The following is a 19,552-nucleotide window of genomic DNA, read 5'->3' on the forward strand; positions in this document are numbered from 1 at the left end:
ATTGAGACAAAGCGTTGTCTCAAGATGCATGTAGCGGGAAAGGACCCAAAAGCCGTAACGAAAGGTATAATAGAAAAATATAATGTGGTAGAAAAATATCAGCACTGTTAACAAGGGCGATCTATTGTAGCAGACATCATCTTGACTAAAATGCTGCGTTGCCGCGATGGCAACAAATGTCAAAAAAGATGTCAAACAGCCCTATATATATACCCTCAGGGATAAATGGGATCAATATTTGACGGAAAACTTCCTTATCCGCTAGAGGCAGTGTAAGCGCATGTTGCGGAATTTCCCTTTTCCTTTACTCAATGGGGGGAAGGGGAATGACGATAAGGAAAAAGGATAAGGGGAGTGATAAGGGGAATCCCCCTTCCCTTATAAATTAAGTTTTAGGCTTAAGATTGCGCTAGCAGTGCTCAATTTGCCTATAAAACTTTGTAACTTAGTGAAAGGTTCCAGTTTGAAACTGTCTGTTTTTAATATTACACGCAAATCGAAATAACTTTCAGATTTTTACTAATTCGTTTGCGTTGACTTCATTTGAGAATTCTTTCGTGTATTCAAGGTTAGTCTCATTGTGCATTTATATCCCCTTAACATAAATTCAAATCTTATTTAATAAGCATGATTATTAAAATTGAAATCATGAAGAATGCATCACCCAATTGGTAGCAGCCCTTACTCACCTGAATCAACACATTCCTCAAGTCCTCAGATATGCCAAAGCTTCTTCAGAGGAAACTTTCCTATGATGTGTACCTCATCGAACAGTACCTACGTGGGTAATCATTATTTTTTTTTTTTATGTGAAATTTGCATTGGTGTCGTATAAAACCTGTTTTTTTTAACACAGAATATTCTCTCAGTTCAACTGTTATCAGACCAGGCAGACCATCTCCATGTTTATTTATACTTAATCAACCACAGGGAAAGTTTCGTTTTCGTTATGCCTCTGAAATGACTGGAACACATGGATGTCTTATGGCTGAAAGCAAGGAATGGAACAAAAAACAAAATATTCGCGTTCAAGTATGTTTCACTTGCTAATGTAAATATCTATTGACTATGATTCATAATTTGGAACCTGTAAATTTTAAGTTTGTACGGGAGTTTGTATTTTAATTATTTGGTTTCATTCAAGTAGGTTTATATATGGGTAGATAATAAAATTATTATTTATATTATCAAATTAATCCAAACCTCGTTCAAAACTGTTGCTCTTCAACTTTCCACTTTGTAACTCAGATAGCTATTTAAAGAGAGAGGGAGAGTTTATCCTTTCCAAGCAATAGGGTCTTTGCATGAAATTTCGATTTGTTTAAAACTTACCTGGTTAGAATCAGTTTTTTACGCTGATTCTCATGGTATTTTTTAAATATTTTAAAATGAACCTAACTATTTGTATTTCTAATTCAAAGTTCAAATAAGCAACTCTCATTTCAAAACGGGCTTTCAGCCATTTTCATGGGTGGAGCCTAATTTCCGATGAATTTGTAGACGACGCTCACCAAATTCACCAAAATCACCCTTTTCGTACTGCCTACGGCTGATTACAACCCTCTTTCGCCCTTAGGGCCTTAAGGCGAAATACGAAAAGGGGGATTTTGGTAAGCGTCGTCTACAAATTCATCAGACATAAAACTCCGCCCCTAAAAAATGGCTGTGACCCCGTTTTGAAATGGGAGGCGCTTATTTGAACTTTGAATTAGAAATACACATAGTTAGGTTCATTTAAAAAATATTAAAAAAGTACCATGAGAATCAGCGTAAAAAACTGGTTCTAACCAGGTATGTTTTAAACAAATCGAAATTTCATGCAAAGACCCTATTCCCGCTATTGCGTTTAATGTAACTGCTGTCCTATAGGGCTTTTTCGGATCTGTTTTCTTTGGCCGTTTTATCTGGCAACGCAGCATGGCGCCGTTCCTTTTCAGCGCGAGAAGAGGGAGAATGGGACGAATGGGGAAGAAGAGAAAACGTGGGTCTCTTTTTTTTCGTACGCCCTCCTCCCCCTCATTCGTCCTCCTCCCTCCCATTCTCCCTCTTCTCCCCGTTCTCGCACTAAAAAGGAACGGCGCCATGCTGCGTTGCCAGATAAAACGGCAAAAGAAACAGATCCGAAAGAGCCCTAGCATGTCTATGAGGAGGTGGTACCGTCACCTTGTAGGATTTGGCCGTAAGGCCTCGTCACAGCTTTTTGAGGGGGTGTTTCAAAGTGAGATCCCCCGGGTGGGTGGAAGAGGGGGAGAAGGAAAGTGCGGACCGTCCAGAAAACGACATCAGTACAGCTGCTGCCACCATGCGTAGTGTTACTTGACTAAGCAAAAGAACAGTTTTTTTCTAAGTCCTGGGCAAAGGAAAAACATTCGAATTTTGTTCAATAACATGTGATTAAACTCGCATTTTTACAAAATTGGGTCTTCTATCAATTCTGTATAAAAAATAATAAAAAACGGAAAATAAAAAATTAAAACTTTCTAGCCCCAGATTCGAACCTGATATTACGAACTTGGGAACCGTCCGCTCTTCCAGTTTGGCCGTCAATCGATAAAATTTTTTTCTTCAAAATAGCTAAGCTTAAACCCTTTCTGGGGTGCAGAACACTAGTCCAGTAACACTACGCGTGGTGGCAGTAGCTGTACTGATGTCGTTTACTGGACGGTCCGAACTTTCCTTCTCCCCCTCTTCCACCCACCCGGGGGATCTCACTTTGAAACACCCCCTCAAAAAGCTGTGACGAGGCCTTACGGCCAAATCCTACAAGGTGACGGTACCACCTCCTCATAGACCATGGCCCCGGGTATAGGTAAAACTGCGATGTGATTATTAATATGATTATTATCCTTATTTTCTAGTTACCGTATATCTAGTTAGCATCTGCCATTTTAGTGTGTACTTAACTGCGTGGTATTTCTGTATTAATTACGTAATAATTAAGGCGTATTTAGTTTATCGTTATAATATGCAATAAAATTCAATGGATTTAAAGTGTAGATTTAAAGTATGGAAACATTGGCGCTTCCGCCATTTGTTTCCATGCTAAAGTGTGTGTTCGTAAAAAAAAAAAATCAATGTCAGTACCACTACATGACTGTCCTTAGTTGGAAGGCTGTCCAGATCGAGAAGCTATTATTCGTTGTACATTTGTTACAAACACTTCAATACCTGTTCCACATGCTCATCGTCTTGGAGGGAAAGAAAACTCCAATAAGGATAATGGTAACGAAGGAGAATACCAAGAAATCGTAGTCTCTGCTAAAAACGAATGGACTGCAACGTATGATGTATTCTCTATAAAAATGTTAAGAATAGTAATAATAAATATTTCTAAATATTTTTGTTTTAAAGTTTCTCCGGTTTAATAATCATCCACACATTGAAAAAACAAGTCCCTGAGGTAATTTTAAGGCGTTTGATAAATGAAATGGGGAATGCACCCATAAATCGTAACCAACGGCAACAGGTATGGAATTTTCAATTATTATTATAGTCTATTTTAAGTAGTCTTATTTGTTGTTGCATTAGTAAAGTTATTTAACATTGGTCATTTTTTATAGTTGAAGGATGAAGCAGATAAGATAGCCAATACAATGGATCTTCACCCGTACGAAAATTTCTCATGATGAGATTGCATACGAAATCATATGAGACTCATATGAGTCTCGTATGAGTTTGCACTGAGAATGATATGAGACTCATGCGGGACTCATATGAGAAATGTATGAGATTTTGGGACGCCGTAAATCATAGAGAAATCATCCCTAGTATTTGTGTGAGTTATGTGTGAGAATCGTATGCAAAATACTTAAGATTCGCATATGCGAAAAATCATGAAAACTCATGTGAAGTAATGAGAAACTCATAATATGCGAAAAATCATGAAAACTCATGTGAAGTAATGAGAAACTCATAATATGCGAAAAATCATGAAAACTCATGTGAAGTAATGAGAAACTCATAATATGCGAAAAATTGTGAAAACTCATGTGAAATAATGAGAAACTCATATGCAAAAAATTGTGAAAACTCATATGAAATAATGCGAAACTCATATGCGAAAAATTGTATAATTTCATACGAAATTGTGCGAAACTCATATGAGAAAAATTATTTAAACTCATATGAAATTGTGAGAAACTCATATGCAAAAAATTATTAAATCTCGTGAAATTGTGAGAATACCATGTGAGAAATTATGCTATATTCATGCGAAAATTAATTCCAAAACCATGCTTCTCACATGCGAATTATTTGAGAATAAGAATCGTACGAAACTAGTGTTACGTAAAAACTGGAGTAATCCAACTCAGAATCTGTCGTCAGAGAATGCAAACAATTATACATCCGAGTATAGCTTAAGCGTATCACATCGGATTTCAGAGCGGATACTATATTTAAGTCTGAAGGTTCGGTTCTCCAATCCCACATGATTGAAAACCAGATTCTTAAAATAAAAAACGTGAATTTGAGAAGTTATGTAACAATATCTTTATTTGATCTAAATTACCATACAAAAAAATACAAGTGTCGAAAGTTACATTAGAGCATTCAAAATGAAATGAAATTTCACAAAATATTGCCAAGACACACAAAACGACCGAAGGCACTAGAGAGAGAGAAGACACTAAATGTTTGAAAACACCATGTAAAAAATAAATGGGTACTGTCATCACAAAACAAAATTACTTTAGCAGCAATACGAAATTTAACTTAAAGACTTTAAAAAATTAACCACATACCCTTGCAAAACAACGATGCAGGCTACAACGTAAAGAAAACTAACGGACTAAAAAAAAACGAAAAGAACTTGGATCGAGATTACACAGCGAACTGCAATAAACACCTTAACCAAAAGAGAACGTCTTGACACAATTAGACCCTGTTTATATGCCATCTGACATAAGCATAGTTGCCAAGAAAGAAGATTTGCTTTTAAAAATATAGAAACATAAATAACGCCCCCTCTTAATTTTTAAAATATAAAGTTTTAAAACATTCAAATACAGGAATTACATTAAAAGTACAAGAAAACCAACAGACTAAACAATGAAATAACAAATTTTAAAATAAACCTGGATCGAGATCACTCCGCTTACTGCAAACACCTGAACGACAAGTGAACCTCCTGAACAAAAATCTACCCTTTTTATATGACATCTGACATAAGCATGGTTGCCAAGAAAGAAGATTCACTTTTAAAAATTTAGAAAAAAAATACCACCCCCCTCATAAATTTTTTTGTAAAAATAAAATTTTAAACATTAAAATATGTGACCTTATTAAGAATCGAACTTAAGTTGTGGCGTGCATGTAGAGCGTTGCATTTGTATGCGGAAGGATAAGGTTCAATTCCCAATTCCTGCAGTTTCTTAATCGGACTTCAGTTTATTGTCGTGAAAAATAGTACTCTTTTGAAATATATTGCTCTTATCCCAATATGGTTGGCATATCTTTATAGCATTCACTGAGCATCCTGGAAATTCGGATTCAAATGAATAATCGGGTTCAAATGACATTTAATACACATTGGGTTAGAAAAAAATATTTCTCGGAAAATTTAAGACGGCAAAAAGAAAAAAAACACGTTCCTCGGTGGGCACGATACCACGTTCTTTAGAGTGGTATCTCAGTGGTCTACCAACTTCACCATATGCTCTTACTGTTCAACAGTATTTGGTTCAAACTGTCTAAATTAATATTAGCAGTTAAAATGATGAAAATTTAAAGTCCTTGTCGTCCTCATCTATCACGTGGGAAGATAATTTGGACATCTCACAGACGTCATAAATGGCTTTCTTGTTATAGGCTCTTGGGAAAAGTTGCTTTTTGGCAAAATGAAATTTTTTTATCTGGATTTGAACCCAGGTGGCCGTCGTGCCATACCAAGGCGATACAGATATGTTATGAATTGTTGTAAGAATGATTATTAGGATAACAAGAAAATTAAAATTGCCTTTTAAGGAATTCAGAGAACTAACGACTCTTTTGTCGCTCTTCAAGTTCCATTGTCTCCTACTCACAATTTTAATAACCTCATCATTGTATAATGGTTAACGATTTAGACAATCACGTTAATGTTGAGGGTATTAAGGTTCGATACTGATGCAGCTTCAATTCAATCATGAAAGTTTCGGTGCAGCCATGCATCGACTATTGCATCAGTTAAATTTTCCATATATATTGTGCCGTACCATTGGTACGGCATGCTGAAAATAATAAACTTATCCCGGATTTGAACCTTCGTCTTTCACAACCAGAATTGGTGGCTTAACCCACACGACTAACTCAGTCATATATTAGGATCATCATATGTAAAAATAGTGCGAATAATTTAATTTATTAAACGGTTAAAAATGCTACAACAAATTAGAGAACAAATAATCCCATGGCATGATTTTTGGATGTACCGACAACTCACTGATTTCTCTATTTTACTGAAAACCCACTAATTTCTCACATTTACTGAGAACTCACTTATTTCTCCCATTTACTGTGAACTCACTGATTTCTCCTGTTTACTGAGAACTCAGCACTAGTTTTTCACGTTTACTAAAAACTCACTGAATTTCAAATGGAATGATAACTCACTAAATCCTCGTGTAAGCTGAAAAAACGTTGATTTCTCAGGATTACTGAAAACTCGCTGATATCTCATGTGTACTGATGACTCACTAATTTTTCATACACGCAAATAAAATATTATGCTTTCTCATGGGAGAGCGAGGATGTCAAAATCTCTTATCCTCATATGATTTCTCATAACCATAACTCATGTGAGGAGGATGAATGAATAAATTCGCATATCCTCATATGATTTCTCATGTAATGAGAACCCACAAGCACTCCCATGAGATAAGGAAGTTTCAAAGTTCTCTTACTCTCACATGATTTCTCATCAACTAAAACTCATGTGAGGAGGATGAATGAATAAATTCGCATATCCTCATATGATTTCTCGTGATATGAAAACTCACATGCGTTTCATGAAATAGGGAAAACTCGTATCCTCATATGATTTCTCATCAAACATAACTCATATGAGGAGGATGAATGAATAAATTCGCATATTCTCATATGATTTCTCATGATATGAAAACTCACATGCGTTTCATGAAATAAGGAAAACTCCTATCCTCATATGATATCTCATCAACTAAAACTCATATGAGAAGGATGAATGAATAAATTCGCATATCCTCATATGATTTCTCGTGATATGAAAACTCACATGCTTTTCATGAAATAGGGAAAACTCCTATTCTCATATGATATCTCATCAACTAAAACTCATGTGAGGTTGTTGAATGAATAAATTCGCATATCCTCATATGATTTCTCATGACATGAAAACTCACATGCATTTCATGAAATAAGGAAAACTCCTATCCTCATATGATTTCTCATCAAACATAACTCATGTGAGGAGGATGAATGAATTAATTTGCATATCCTCATATGATTTCTCATCTAATGATAACTCACTGAGTGACTCATCTCATATGAGAAATCAGCCATGTTTTGGGACTCATACGGTTCTCATATAGGAGACTCATATGAGAAGGCCTGAGACATTTTCGTACGGGCACTCAGTTAAACTAAAGTTTGAAGCCTTTGTGGAACAAAACGGTTTTCGTGAACAGATCTGCCCACCTCAATATTCCCAAGCTATCCACAATTTAAGTAAGTTCTAAAAGATAGCTTTATTAGGCTATAGTGGAAAATGTTGATAATTAAAACTACCGCGTTAACAAAGCGTGAAAGGACAACGGGAAATCTAATTCGTTGTCCTAAATTTCGTATTTTATTAGATGCACGTAGTTTTTTAATACTAGGTAAGTAGGTAGCCCTATACAAATGCAAAATCAAAATTAACCGAGTAGGTTGAGCGTTATTCATTTTTATTCAATTTTACTTTTAATTATCGGTGACTTCATTAAACTTTTTGTTTACTATTTCGATTATCAGAATCAGCGAAAACAAAATGTCACCTTCAAAATACAAAATATTCAATTCATTTTAAATAATTTAACGTAGGAATCGACTCAAATCAATCGACAATCAACGTGTGAAACCGCATTTTGGAATGGAAATTTTTTTGAAAAAAATTTATTTCATTCAAGGCCAAAAAATAATTAAATTTTGATCGATTTGAATCAATTTATATGTTAAGATGAGGATCTTAACGCAATCCACAAAAATTTTTATTGTTAAATAGTACAGAAAAATAAATTACTAATTAATCATAATTTAAAGAATAAAAGCACAAAAAACCGAAATTTAATATAAGGCTCCCATAAAATTGTTAGTTTGTTTGTGCGGCTTCTTTAAACGATTTAAAAGTATTTTAAATGGCAATTTTTTTAATTGAATACTTGTGATGTGAATTGTGAGTATGTGATTTTATACAAAAATTTTACAGAAATCAGCATTAACATATAATACATAAAACAAATATCATCCGCAATAGCCGCAATGAATATTCACCTTCTAAAATTTAATTCGAGTGACCCGCGAATTCAGATTTTGTCAATTTAAGTTAAACTGAATTTAAAATTTCGAAAAACTACTTTACAAACGCAGCAATACTCTGCTAACCTAATCTTACCGTATTTTTCAATCAATCTAGAAAGCACTCATGCTGGAGACTTACGCATTGTTCGAATAGATAAGGTCTGTGGTTGTTGTACGGGACAGGAAGAGATTTTCATCTTCGTCGAGAAAGTCAATAAAAGTAAGATAATTAGATTAATTTCATGAAACATTTTCCATCCACCATCCAATTCAAAATTTTATTACAGAGGACATAAAAATTCGTTTCTTCGAGACAGATGAAAATGAGCAAGAAATCTGGCATGCATTTGCCGACTTTTCTGAATTGGATGTGCATCATCAATTTGCTATCGCATTCAAGTAAGTTAAGGAAATTGTGTAGGCTAGCCATCTTTTTTTTTTATGGTAGGCCTTTAACTTTTTTTTTAGTCAAACTACCAGCTATGTTGATAATGTTTTCATTAGCAAAATGCGATTAGCATGTAAAAAAATTGTCCCACATTCTAGGGGCCGTTCACATATGACGTCACGGGCCGAGGGGGGGGAGGGGGGTGCACCTTGTATGACGAATTGTGACGAGGGGGGGTAGGGGGGGTATTCACAGTGGGACGTCACAAGGCACTACACAAGCGCCACCAAGTGGGATATGTTGGCAACTACATAAATTTCTTTTAGTTTTTCTGGATCGCTAGAGCAAAGTGATTGTCAGCACCTCGTTTGCTTGACCAATTAAGAAAATAATGAACAACATTGTGTTCTATATTAAAAACTACAGAAAATACAGAAAATAAAGAATTTTTAGCGGCTTAAACAATTTTTAAAAAGGGAGGGGGGTATCTGACTTTGTGACGTCATATTAGAGGGGGGGTATACCTACTGTGATGAATTGTGACGAAGGGGGGAGGGGGGGTGTAAAATCGTCAAAAAGTCCGTGACGTCATATGTGAACGGCCCCCTAGCCAAGAAAAAAAAATTGTTTCAAAACCAAAATGAAAAAAGATGGATAGGAAAATCTTTCGTTGAAATAAGATTAAAATATCTTTATAAGTTATCCGACTTCGACGTTTAACTAACTAATTTGCATATACGTAGGCCTATGTAATAAATCAACATATTTGTGATGTTAAAAACTTTCATTGTACGTTGTTTGGAAATTTTTTTTCATTCCTTTACATATCCATGCAAAAAGTTGTATATGAAAAAAAATGGTAGACTTCTAAAATTTGCCAGGCTACGCTGGCATGGTAGACTTCTAAAATTTGCCAGGATACGCTGGCAATAGCCACGAATACATATATAGTCATGAATGTCATAAATTTGAATTATAGCGCATTATAGATTTATAGTCCAACAGGTCGTAGTTTGTACTACAGCATTTCATGACAAATGATATATTTAACCAGTTAAGATTCCTATATAGGGCTGTTCGACATCTTTTTTAACATTTGTTGCCATCGTGGCAACGCAGCAACTCATGTATTTTTTGTCTGCTACGAGTGACTTGTTTATTCTGTGAAATATGAAAGTTTGGTATTCAGATTAAAACAATCACAAAATTGTGGTTGTGGAGAATGAATTACATCATCGACACCAACTTGAAAAATCTCTATGTGTGTTCGGATCACTTTGTTACAGGTATTTGTAGGTTAATATTAACAATTATTGATTATTATCTTACAATTTGTGAAATGCTTACAGGAAAGCCGAGTGGAGAATTCCACAAAAAACATGTTGATTGGGCACCCTCTATAAATGTTGGATCAAATAAGACGAAACAATTTCTAGGTATTGCATTATTCATTTCATGTGTAAAAAAACATTCCTATATGTTGTTTTAATGAATGAACTCATTACAGATGGTGATCATCAAGTACGTAACAATGTTGCTTTTGACAAGGCTGATACACCTCCATTGATAGATGTTGAAACTGCAACTGAAGTTGAGGATTCCGGTTTTTTGAACAATTTGATACAAGGTGATTTAGTTATGGCTGATAGGGGATTTACAGTTCATGAGGCTGTTACTTTACGGAATGCAAATCTTGCTGTGCCTTCGTTCCTTGGAAAGCAAACACAGTTGTCAAATGTTGAAGTTGAGTACTTTAGAGGCCTAGCAAGGATTCGTATACATGTTGAGAGAGTTATAGGAGCCACAAAACAAAGATTCACTATTTTAGAAGGTCCTCTTCATCGTGCAACACTTTCTGTTTCGAAGGGTGAAGATTCAGCAATAATTGATAAAATTGTTATGGTCTGTTGCGCTCTTTACAATTCGTGTTCATCTGTTGTACCCTTACTGTAGTGTGTTTAGGTGAATAATTGTCATAATAAACCACAAATTTTCAAAACAATACTTGATGTATTAACCTTGGTTAACAGGGGCACAAACAGCTTACCATTTTCTTCGTAATAATTTAAACAAACACAACATTTTCACAAATGGAGATTTTCTTTTTTACAAAGGAAGGTACACAAATTGTATTTTTTCACTCACTACTGATTGGTTATATTGGAAAGTGCTGTTCTCTGAACTTGACTGTTACTAGGAACGACCGGTAAGTACGGTAAAACGATTTGTAACTTTCCCAAATAACGTGTTTTGGCCTCAATACTAAGTCAACTGGCATAATTAGACAGTGACATAGTTAAACACTAACACTATAACGAACTAATATATAAAGAAAACACATCACAACTTCAAAACAACCCCCTTTTCTATCACTATTTTTCAAAAAATTCATATTTCGCAGAACTACACAATTCACTCGTAGCAGACAAAAAATACATGAGTTGCTGCGTTGCCACGATGGCAACAAATGTTAAAAAAGATGTCGAACAGCCCTATAATGGTTTACTTATATTTTGATTGTAAATATTTTTCTACTTTAAGGACTCCCGCTTATCAAGATCCGAATATTCAATCAGATGTGACTGTTCAGTTCCAGTTATATCGGCCCAGCAATCAATCTACCAGTGAAGCCAAATCTTTCACCTATACTCCAAGAGAGAGAGTTGGTAAACACGGCTATATTTTGTATTTTTAGCTCAATCATTCAATCAAAATACCATGCCGAAAATACCTGATAACCTGTCTCTCATTCCTTTACTCTCCTGTACTCTAAAAAAAGGAGTAATAAAGTAAGTTTGCAATCAATATTAAAATTTTGTGACATGTCCCAACGATGTGTTACACGACACAAGCGTCAAACTACCAATCCTCATCTGCATCCCGATTTCACCCCAAACATCAACGTCACCAGGCACACCTCTGCAGCAAACGGCGACAAAATAGAAAATACCTTTTCACGTATCCAAAGATTAGATTCCTCGGTTGGGTTCCCCTTCTTCCCCAACATCCGCCGCGACTAATATACTCTTCTTCCTTTAATACTTGTCCCTCTGCCCCTTAAATCCCTTCGCTGCTCCCTGCTCCTGCTCCATTTGTCTTCTCGACGCTTTTTTCTCCCAAACGCTTCAGTTACGCTGTGCTTCCTGACCCTGATTCCGTTCATTAAGGACACTCCCGTCACTCTCACTCTCCTTGTCCATTTTCCGGCATAACAGATGTTATATTAAGGGTTTCAAATAGAAATTGACTATTTGAACGTTCCTGCCAAGCACAATAGCACTGAAATCTGCTGAAATCTTCTTTGATTTCAAGAAATGTGCCAATTCTTTTTCAATATTTGTTTATTGGGGTTTGCTTACATTGGGTTAGCAGTTAGCCCACTAAAAGGACTTTGAAACATACCATAAATTTGCTGTTTGCGTCATTTCTTTTCAGCCTCACTCAATTGTTCCTACTTCTTTAGGTGCAAAGCGACCATACCCAGATAGGCCGTCGACATCACCGAATATAGTCAAAGATATTGGACAGGCTGATTGGAACATTTTTGAAGAATTTTTTAATTTTGACACTTATGGCTCAGATGCTTCTGGATCAACTATCGATGCACTTACTCCACAACTAAAACATATGAAGATATCACCAAAGAAGTCTCCTTTCAGTGATTTGAAGCCCCATAAGATTAACCAATTAGTAAGAGTTTTTCTGAACACTTATTTTGTGTTATTTTTTGAAAAGTGGTGCATTTGTTACATATCATCAATCTATTATGCATTGCAGGTTTCATCACCAGTTACAACATCCAAATTAATGTCTGCTTATTCAATGAACATGGCCCGGGCGATTCGCTGGTACGCCACGACGGGTGATTTGAGTCATATTTTGACTCGTATGCGACATCTTATGGTATGCCCATTAGAATTCCTTTTTAAAATCAACTTTGTATTTATTTGTATTGTTTCTTTTTTTTTCTTCTTCTTCAGGCAATGCAAAGTGAAGATGGAGACAAGTAAGCCAATTTTCGCTAAAATTACTTATAAGTGAGTTTAACTGGACAATTTTTGTAGTGCACTCCACGACGCTCTTATTCACAATCAAACCGATGTTGTGCGCGCTATACTGCATGCGGCTTCCTTTCATAACACAGAACTGAATTTCATCAACGCTCAAAATAATGCAAATCTGACACCATTACACATTTCTGTTCTTAAAAACCAAACCGAGGCTACAGCTTTGCTTTTGCAAAGCGGAGCAAACCCTGGATTGGTGGATGCTAACGGAAATACCCCAATTCATCTTGCTGCAATGGACAAACATCTCATTGACTGTCTTCAACTACTTTTAAATACTTCCAATTGGAAGCCAGCCCATGCTCTGAAGTTGAATACGATAAATTACGCTGGTAAGCATAAATTAAAAATAATTGATTGCGGCTTTGGTGAAGTAGGCTACCAAATTATCGTTGAATTATTTAGGTCTTACTCCTTTACACATTGCGGTTAACGCAATGAACGTGAAAAGCGTAGAATTGCTACTTGCCAAAGGAGCTGATGTCAACTGTCATGAAACAAAGCGCGGGAGATCAGTTTTACACATTGCCGTTAAAAAGCAATCGGAAGAGATGGTGGCGTTATTGCTGAGCTGTGTATGTATTACCGTACTCTGCCATGTACTTAAATTACATGGCTTATTGTTTTATACCTTAATTAGTTTATATTCAAGCAATAATTTTATGGCCTTGTTTTTTATTTAAATTTAGACATCTTTGAATGTGAATATGCAAAGCTATGATGGAATGACTGCTTTACATCTGGCTGTGTTGGACGAACTTGATCAAATCTGTAGTTTATTAATAAAGAGCGGGGCGGATCCCTCAATTCTTAACTACGTGAATTCTTCCGCATCGTCGGAAAATGAAGAATGTGACGAAAATGACCCCGAACACTTGTTGGGAGATGGTAGTGTTGAAAAAGGACAAAGTTCCTTAGATTTGGCACAGTGCAATTTAACGGTATAACAATCAATGAGGAAAAAATATCAAGATTAATTTATTGACTTTAAACTTAATAACTTGATTTTTAGATAGCTAAAGTGTTACGTGATGGTACGCACTCGTCAACGAGCTTGGCTCCCTGCGAAACTAATTTTTTGGTGATGGATGAAGATGAGCGGAAAAGTACCGCATCAGACGCTACTTCAAATAGTAGAGTTTTGGACTCGGGCATCGATTTGATGACTAGCAAAGAGTTGCCGAAAGGTAATTTACCAATTCACTACAATATATACACATCATCATTTTATAATATGAATAACACACATTTTTCAGAGCTGGACAAACGTATCATCAGTGACTTGGCTAACATATTAGATTCTCCCAACAAAGAATGGGAACAGTTGGCCGATAGTCTGGATCTCTTATTGAGCATGCGAACCGTTTTGGACAAGCAGCAAAGTCCAACCACGTATTTGCTATCAAATATGGATGTAAATGATAGAGCTTAAAATTCCTAGTTATCTATTTGTAACTCATATGATTTTTCTTTCTTGAATTTATAGCTTTGGGAAGTGTCGACTCAGGTCGTATTGGAAAAACTGCATTTCCTCAAATTCACAGATGCTGCGACGCTGCTTGAAAATTATTTGGCAACTTAAAAACCAATTAAGTATTGGCTAGTTTAAAAAAATGGACTAAATTGTTCACTTCTTTGAAACAGCGCTGTAGCTGTATTTCTTATATCCATCGGGTAACAATTAAGATTATATAATATGCGTTTAATCTGTTATTGTTTTGGGAAACTGCGTAATTTGTTTGTTTTGTTTTGAGATGATATATAACATGAAATATCGTCGGTGAGACCAAATTAGTTAAATTTTTCAAATATTTTATAGATAAGGTGTTGGAAAATAAATCGTAAATAAATAACTTGTCGACTGTGTATTGTTGGCTTCTTCATGATTATATTAAATTGTGGTAAACTGGTAATCGTTATTTTAATCGTGTTGTAGTTTTCAAAATGAAGATAATAACGAGTATGTTACACATTTCGATGAATAGAATTACAAAATTTTTAAGGCACGGAAAGTACTTAAATATTTTGTTATTAAAATATGAAAATGGGCAAGATCAGGAGTTCATGTAATACACTGGAAAGCTTACATTTGCGCAATTTCAAGAATTAAGTACGCTCAACCATGATAGCACCACTACAATTTAATTTATGAAATCTTAGTACTTGTAAGGATTTAAAAAATTGCGACTTGAAATTACGAGATATACGGCTTCTTGCAAATGTTAAGATTTCATTCCAGCTTCTCGGCGGTGAAATGAATACAAAGTGCAAATTAGTTTTCTTTCGGAAGAACGGAGATCTATTGGCTCGATAGTTGTTCGCCAAGAAAAAAAAAGGCGCTTATTGTAGCTTTTGATCAGTTGTGTGTGCGTAGGCTACCGATACTCTTTAGAAAAACTAAGTTACACTTCAAGAAGAGGTATCTCAATGCCGAAAGTTCATTTAACTTACCTGACTAATGCTGACTGAGGGTTGGAATGTCTACTAAAGTAGAGTATAATAGTGATAAAATTAGAGTCGATTAATTATTATAATGCTAAACACTACATCACGATACACATTTCGAATTTATATAAAAGAAGTAATGATTAAAATTAAATTAGCCATTTCACTTTAAATGTGAACCAAAGAAGCTTCATTGCTGTTCTTTTTTTTCAAGCACCTACACCTATGTTCGTCAGCAGATGAATTCTTTAACTGCATAAGCTCCATTTGAAGATTTTGAACGGTGGTCTCCAAGGAAGCTACACGAAGACGAAGGGTTTGTAATTCATGCTGAACTGTATCTTCTGAATTGCTTAATTGTGCTTCTTCATTGAGGCTGACTGGAAGGTGATTTGGCAAACCAACAGATTGTTTTGTGTCATTGGAAGGAAAAGTTGACAATAATTTTTGTTTTGTGAATTCCTCGATATTAAGGCTATTTAAGCCAGCTTCTGGCGATCCTTTCAATGACATCGACGTTCCTGTTCCCAGCATCGCACTTTTTTCATCAACAACGGTTGGAACAGCAAAAGGAGGTTTTTCAATAAGTGGTACGTTTGCCAAAGTTGGTGCCCCGGAAGTATTCACTAATGATTTTGGAGGTGGAATTTCGGGACTTACTGAAGCTATTATTGAGGACGAAGACGGCTCAATCTTTGCTATAGCATTCTTTTGCCCCACTTTGTGGGAGACTGGCTCGTTACCAGCACGGGTAAACGAATGCCCTTCAGACTGTGGAACATCTGTAGAAGTGTTAACAGATTTTGCAATTATGATGGGTTTAACTGGAGGAACAGCAGGTTTTTCGAGGGTGTTACTACTGGTCGTAGTAAATGAACCTTTCTCTTTCTTCTCCTGATTCCGTTTTAGTTCTTCCATCCAAGGTGGTTTTATAGATGAATTCCGTATCGTTGTTTTCGGGCGCTGTTGCTGCAGCTCAACAGGTGACAACAGCCTGTTTTGCCCCAATTCTTCTGGGTGTACACTCAAACCACCAACCGCAGTTGAAGGTACAGGAAAGCCTCCATTTGAATCACAATTTTCCTTCAGAAAAAAACAACAAAAAAAACGAGGAGACATTTATAACAAATTTAGAGCACACTGCGTATCTTTTAACTCACAGAATCCTTTAGAAATAAAGCTGATGGCGGCCTACGGCTCTTGGTTGGACGTGCTCTAGATGTTGTGATATGAGAGAGTGATTCCGTTGGGGTTATTACATTCAAAATATCAGCTTCTTCACATAAACAAAAAAGATTAAACTATTTGAATCCTTCTTTTCTAAAATTACACTATTTCTTAAATAACTTACCAACTTGTTTCAACTTTTGTTCATCACTCAGAGAATTGGGATTCTCCACAATATTTCCAGTCACTCCTGCATACATACCAAAGGGATCTGAAGCAAGAGTGTTGGCCAAAGAAAGACTACCAGATTCATTCTTCAGAACACCACTTCTTAGTTGTGGTGCTTTATTTGTGCAAGAGGAAGGTGAAATGTTTGATGCTGGGTGCAAGGACTTGGCAAATGCACTACTGGTAGAATTATGCGGAATTACTTCAACAAAATTATCAGGAAAGACGCCAATCTAAACAACAACAACAAAAAAAAAAAATGTGCGTGAAGTATTTCTATACAAGTACATACAAACTACCATATAAAATATAAGGTAAAAGGAATGCAATATTATAAATGAAAGATGAGCTGTACTTTGTTGTTAACTTCTCCTTTCCACCATCCTTTGTCCTCACAATCTTTGCTATGGATAATAACCAAATCCCCTTCTCTAAGTTCAAGCTCATCAGGCTGCAGAGCAGAATATGGGAAAAGAACTCGTGCAGTTTCTTTGAGAGGTTTAGGGGGTAGTTCTGGAGCAACATCAGATGAAACAGATGGTGGATTGGTGGGCAATCCTTTCACTTGGGTGACAGCACTTGGAGCAGGATCTTCAATGATCACAAAATTAGAAGGAAAAACTCCAATCTATAATGTAACAGTAAAATAATAATCAAAATGTGGTACAGCATCTAACACACATTTCTGTTATTTAAAATATTTTTACCTTCCCTCCCAATTTTCCTCTCCACCAACCTTCTTCAACCTCTCCAAGAAAATGAATTTCATCTCCAACAGTAAGCTCCAATTCATCTTCATGTGAGGGGGCATAGCTAAACAAAGCACGACACTTTCTTCCTTTTTCTGGGAAAATAGGTGGATTTCATCAATCAATGGTCATGTTATACATGTTTCAAGGATATAGGTATAGTATAATAAAATAGTGTATGTACAACAATATTTGTTCAAACCCATTCAACACAAAAAGAACCAGAACATTACTTCCAGAAGGGGGAAAAATTTTCAGAAGTTAATCACTATTTAATAGTAGGAGACCGGGGCTATGTGGGACATGGGGCTACATGGGACATCGCAGTTTTGAGCATGTTCCCGTAATTTTTTTTAAATAATTTTTTTACTATATTTGAGCATTAACCATGCCCCATGTTGGGTAAAAAAATTATTTAAAAAAAATTACGGGAACATGCTCAAAACTGCGATGTCCCATGTAGCCCCATGTCCCACATAGCCCCGGTCTCCCCTATTTAGGGTTAAAATTTAGAAAAGAAAAAAAAAATTATATAAAGTTAACACTTTACCTGAGCGAACAACAACAGAAGAGGGATGATTCATTTCTGCTTCAGTCACCACCTAGATAATAATAACAGAAAAATGTACATTACTCAGTGAGGCACAAGGGAAAAGCTCTATCTCACATATTTTCTTATCATAAGCATATATTCCTTCTGTTATCAATAACTACTATGTAGCAGGTTAAATTATGGGCAATGTTATTACATATAATTGCAACAATCTAACTTTACTTAAATTGTTTTCTAACTAATAATATGAAAAAAATCAAGTTCATGTTTAACAATAAAAACAGAAAATACATATTTAATTGAATGAATTGAATTCAAACACACACAAATTTTAATAACAAACTTTTTTAAATTTTTAAAAGAATTTTAAGGGTAAATATTACTTCAATGAAAAGAGTACTTGCTAATTCATGTTACGGACTTTTTGTTGTAAGAAATAATCTAAATAACAAGAAATTCATTGATAGCAAACAAAAATGTAACTGTATAGGTGTTGACGTTTCATTAGAATTCCAAGAAAAAACTATTTTTCTTTAGCATACTATTTACAAAATTATTCAAGTAAACATAAATATATCAATAATACCATAACAAAATTATCTGGGAATAGTCCTTGGATGGACCCTTTAAGCGTTTTAAGTTTTCCATGCCACCAACCTCCATCAAGCTTCTTCACATCAACAATTACATCTCCTTTTCTTATTGTAAGTTCATCTTCTGCTTGACCATCATAATCAAAGAGAACCAGTACTTCTAAAAAGGGGAATAAGTTTCAGGATAAAAAAGGCAAAACATTAATTTCATAATTTAGTAGGGCTATAATTTTATAAATATATAATAGCAAAACATTATAAAAAATCAAATTCCTTTTAAATATTTCTTGTTACATACCCATGAAACAGAAAAAAACCCGCAAGTAAAATACTTTCCAAATAAATTGTATAATGTAATTGTAAAATGGGGCGAAAATATGAAAGCTAGATTTAAGAAATTCCTCGTTCTTCCTAGTTGGATTGACAATTTGACATAGGATAAATTCACTATTTGAAGCAAGGGATACGCAAGGACTACTCTTACTAGAGGACGGGACTCCTTCCCTATCCAGTCTTGGTAAAATGTCTTAATGGGTTATTTCAATGGAAAAAACAAACAAAACAAAATATCATTATAATTTTAAATTGCGACTTCGACTAGGCCTACGCAAAATGTTCCCAATGGAATATACAACTTTATAAGATATTTTCATTTAATTAAAGGAGAAGATAGGAAAGGGTGAGTTGCTAGTGCCATCTACCGCTAAATAAATGATAGTAGATTGATTGGTGGTGCTGGCCTTAGTATTTAGTATGGCCATTAAAGCGTTGATACACCATAGCCTACTTCAGTAACGGCCACGGAGCATAGATTCACTCTGGGTGTCAATTTTGATCGAGCCACCCAC

General features: G+C 35.4%; 3 protein-coding genes across 9 annotated transcripts; 2 read left to right on the plus strand and 1 right to left on the minus strand.

Moving 5' to 3' along the window:
* Positions 1-394: 394 nt before the first annotated feature.
* LOC124191578 (nuclear factor NF-kappa-B p105 subunit-like) lies at positions 395-14,575 on the plus strand. Of its 5 annotated transcripts, none has more exons than XM_046584875.1 (19): positions 395-568; positions 627-785; positions 857-1,032; positions 3,105-3,280; positions 3,352-3,466; positions 3,561-3,602; positions 7,587-7,683; positions 8,630-8,734; positions 8,802-8,913; positions 11,444-11,568; positions 12,366-12,592; positions 12,680-12,805; positions 12,883-12,908; positions 12,967-13,301; positions 13,375-13,544; positions 13,659-13,910; positions 13,982-14,156; positions 14,226-14,383; positions 14,456-14,575. In XM_046584875.1, the coding sequence occupies exons 2-19, from the start codon at positions 656-658 to the stop codon at positions 14,549-14,551; spliced, it is 2,643 nt and encodes an 880-aa protein (XP_046440831.1). In that variant the 5' UTR covers positions 395-568; positions 627-655; the 3' UTR covers positions 14,552-14,575. The 5 variants fall into 5 exon arrangements, with proteins under 5 accessions (XP_046440831.1, XP_046440833.1, XP_046440830.1 ...); XM_046584877.1 differs by having other exon boundaries at positions 627-781; XM_046584874.1 differs by having other exon boundaries at positions 655-785.
* Positions 9,987-10,901, plus strand: LOC124191582. The gene is made up of 3 exons (XM_046584884.1): positions 9,987-10,188; positions 10,252-10,338; positions 10,410-10,901. Exons 1-3 carry the CDS (start codon positions 10,125-10,127, stop codon positions 10,853-10,855), a joined length of 597 nt encoding a protein of 198 aa, XP_046440840.1. The 5' UTR covers positions 9,987-10,124; the 3' UTR covers positions 10,856-10,901.
* A 244-nt stretch (positions 14,576-14,819) lies between the features above and the next one.
* LOC124191580 (SH3 domain-containing kinase-binding protein 1-like) lies at positions 14,820-19,338 on the minus strand. Of its 3 annotated transcripts, XM_046584881.1 has the most exons (9): positions 19,189-19,338; positions 19,003-19,115; positions 18,698-18,864; positions 18,109-18,160; positions 17,517-17,653; positions 17,165-17,437; positions 16,766-17,042; positions 16,575-16,690; positions 14,820-16,497 (listed from the first exon to the last, which is right to left on the minus strand). In XM_046584881.1, exons 2-9 carry the CDS (start codon positions 19,004-19,006, stop codon positions 15,583-15,585), a joined length of 1,941 nt encoding a protein of 646 aa, XP_046440837.1. In that variant the 5' UTR covers positions 19,007-19,115; positions 19,189-19,338; the 3' UTR covers positions 14,820-15,582. The 3 variants fall into 3 exon arrangements, with proteins under 3 accessions (XP_046440837.1, XP_046440838.1, XP_046440839.1); XM_046584882.1 differs by having other exon boundaries at positions 16,575-16,687; positions 19,003-19,338; XM_046584883.1 differs by lacking the exon at positions 19,003-19,115 and having other exon boundaries at positions 19,189-19,336.
* Positions 19,339-19,552: the final 214 nt, after the last annotated feature.

This window comes from Daphnia pulex, chromosome 3 (genome assembly GCF_021134715.1).
Source record: "Daphnia pulex isolate KAP4 chromosome 3, ASM2113471v1".
Classification (NCBI taxonomy): Eukaryota; Metazoa; Arthropoda; class Branchiopoda; order Diplostraca; family Daphniidae; genus Daphnia; species Daphnia pulex.

What these genes read in the sequence shown, in the direction of transcription:
- LOC124191578 (XM_046584875.1), top strand. Translation starts at nt 656, where the DNA reads ATGCATCACCCAATTGGTAGCAGCCCTTACTCACCTGAATCAACACAT. An exon ending in CAATTTGCTATCGCATTCAA is followed by an intron (nt 8,914 to 11,443) that starts GTAAGTTAAGGA and finishes TTCTACTTTAAG; the next exon opens with GACTCCCGCTTATCAAGATC. An exon ending in GAATACGATAAATTACGCTG is followed by an intron (nt 13,302 to 13,374) that starts GTAAGCATAAAT and finishes TGAATTATTTAG; the next exon opens with GTCTTACTCCTTTACACATT.
- LOC124191582 (XM_046584884.1), top strand. Translation starts at nt 10,125, where the DNA reads ATGAATTACATCATCGACACCAACTTGAAAAATCTCTATGTGTGTTCG. An exon ending in TTCGGATCACTTTGTTACAG is followed by an intron (nt 10,189 to 10,251) that starts GTATTTGTAGGT and finishes AAATGCTTACAG; the next exon opens with GAAAGCCGAGTGGAGAATTC. An exon ending in TAAGACGAAACAATTTCTAG is followed by an intron (nt 10,339 to 10,409) that starts GTATTGCATTAT and finishes AACTCATTACAG; the next exon opens with ATGGTGATCATCAAGTACGT.
- LOC124191580 (XM_046584881.1), bottom strand. An exon ending in TCCCAGATAATTTTGTTATG is followed by an intron (nt 18,161 to 18,697) that starts GTATTATTGATA and finishes ATTATTATCTAG; the next exon opens with GTGGTGACTGAAGCAGAAAT. An exon ending in TTCTGTTGTTGTTCGCTCAG is followed by an intron (nt 17,654 to 18,108) that starts GTAAAGTGTTAA and finishes CTATTTTCCCAG; the next exon opens with AAAAAGGAAGAAAGTGTCGT.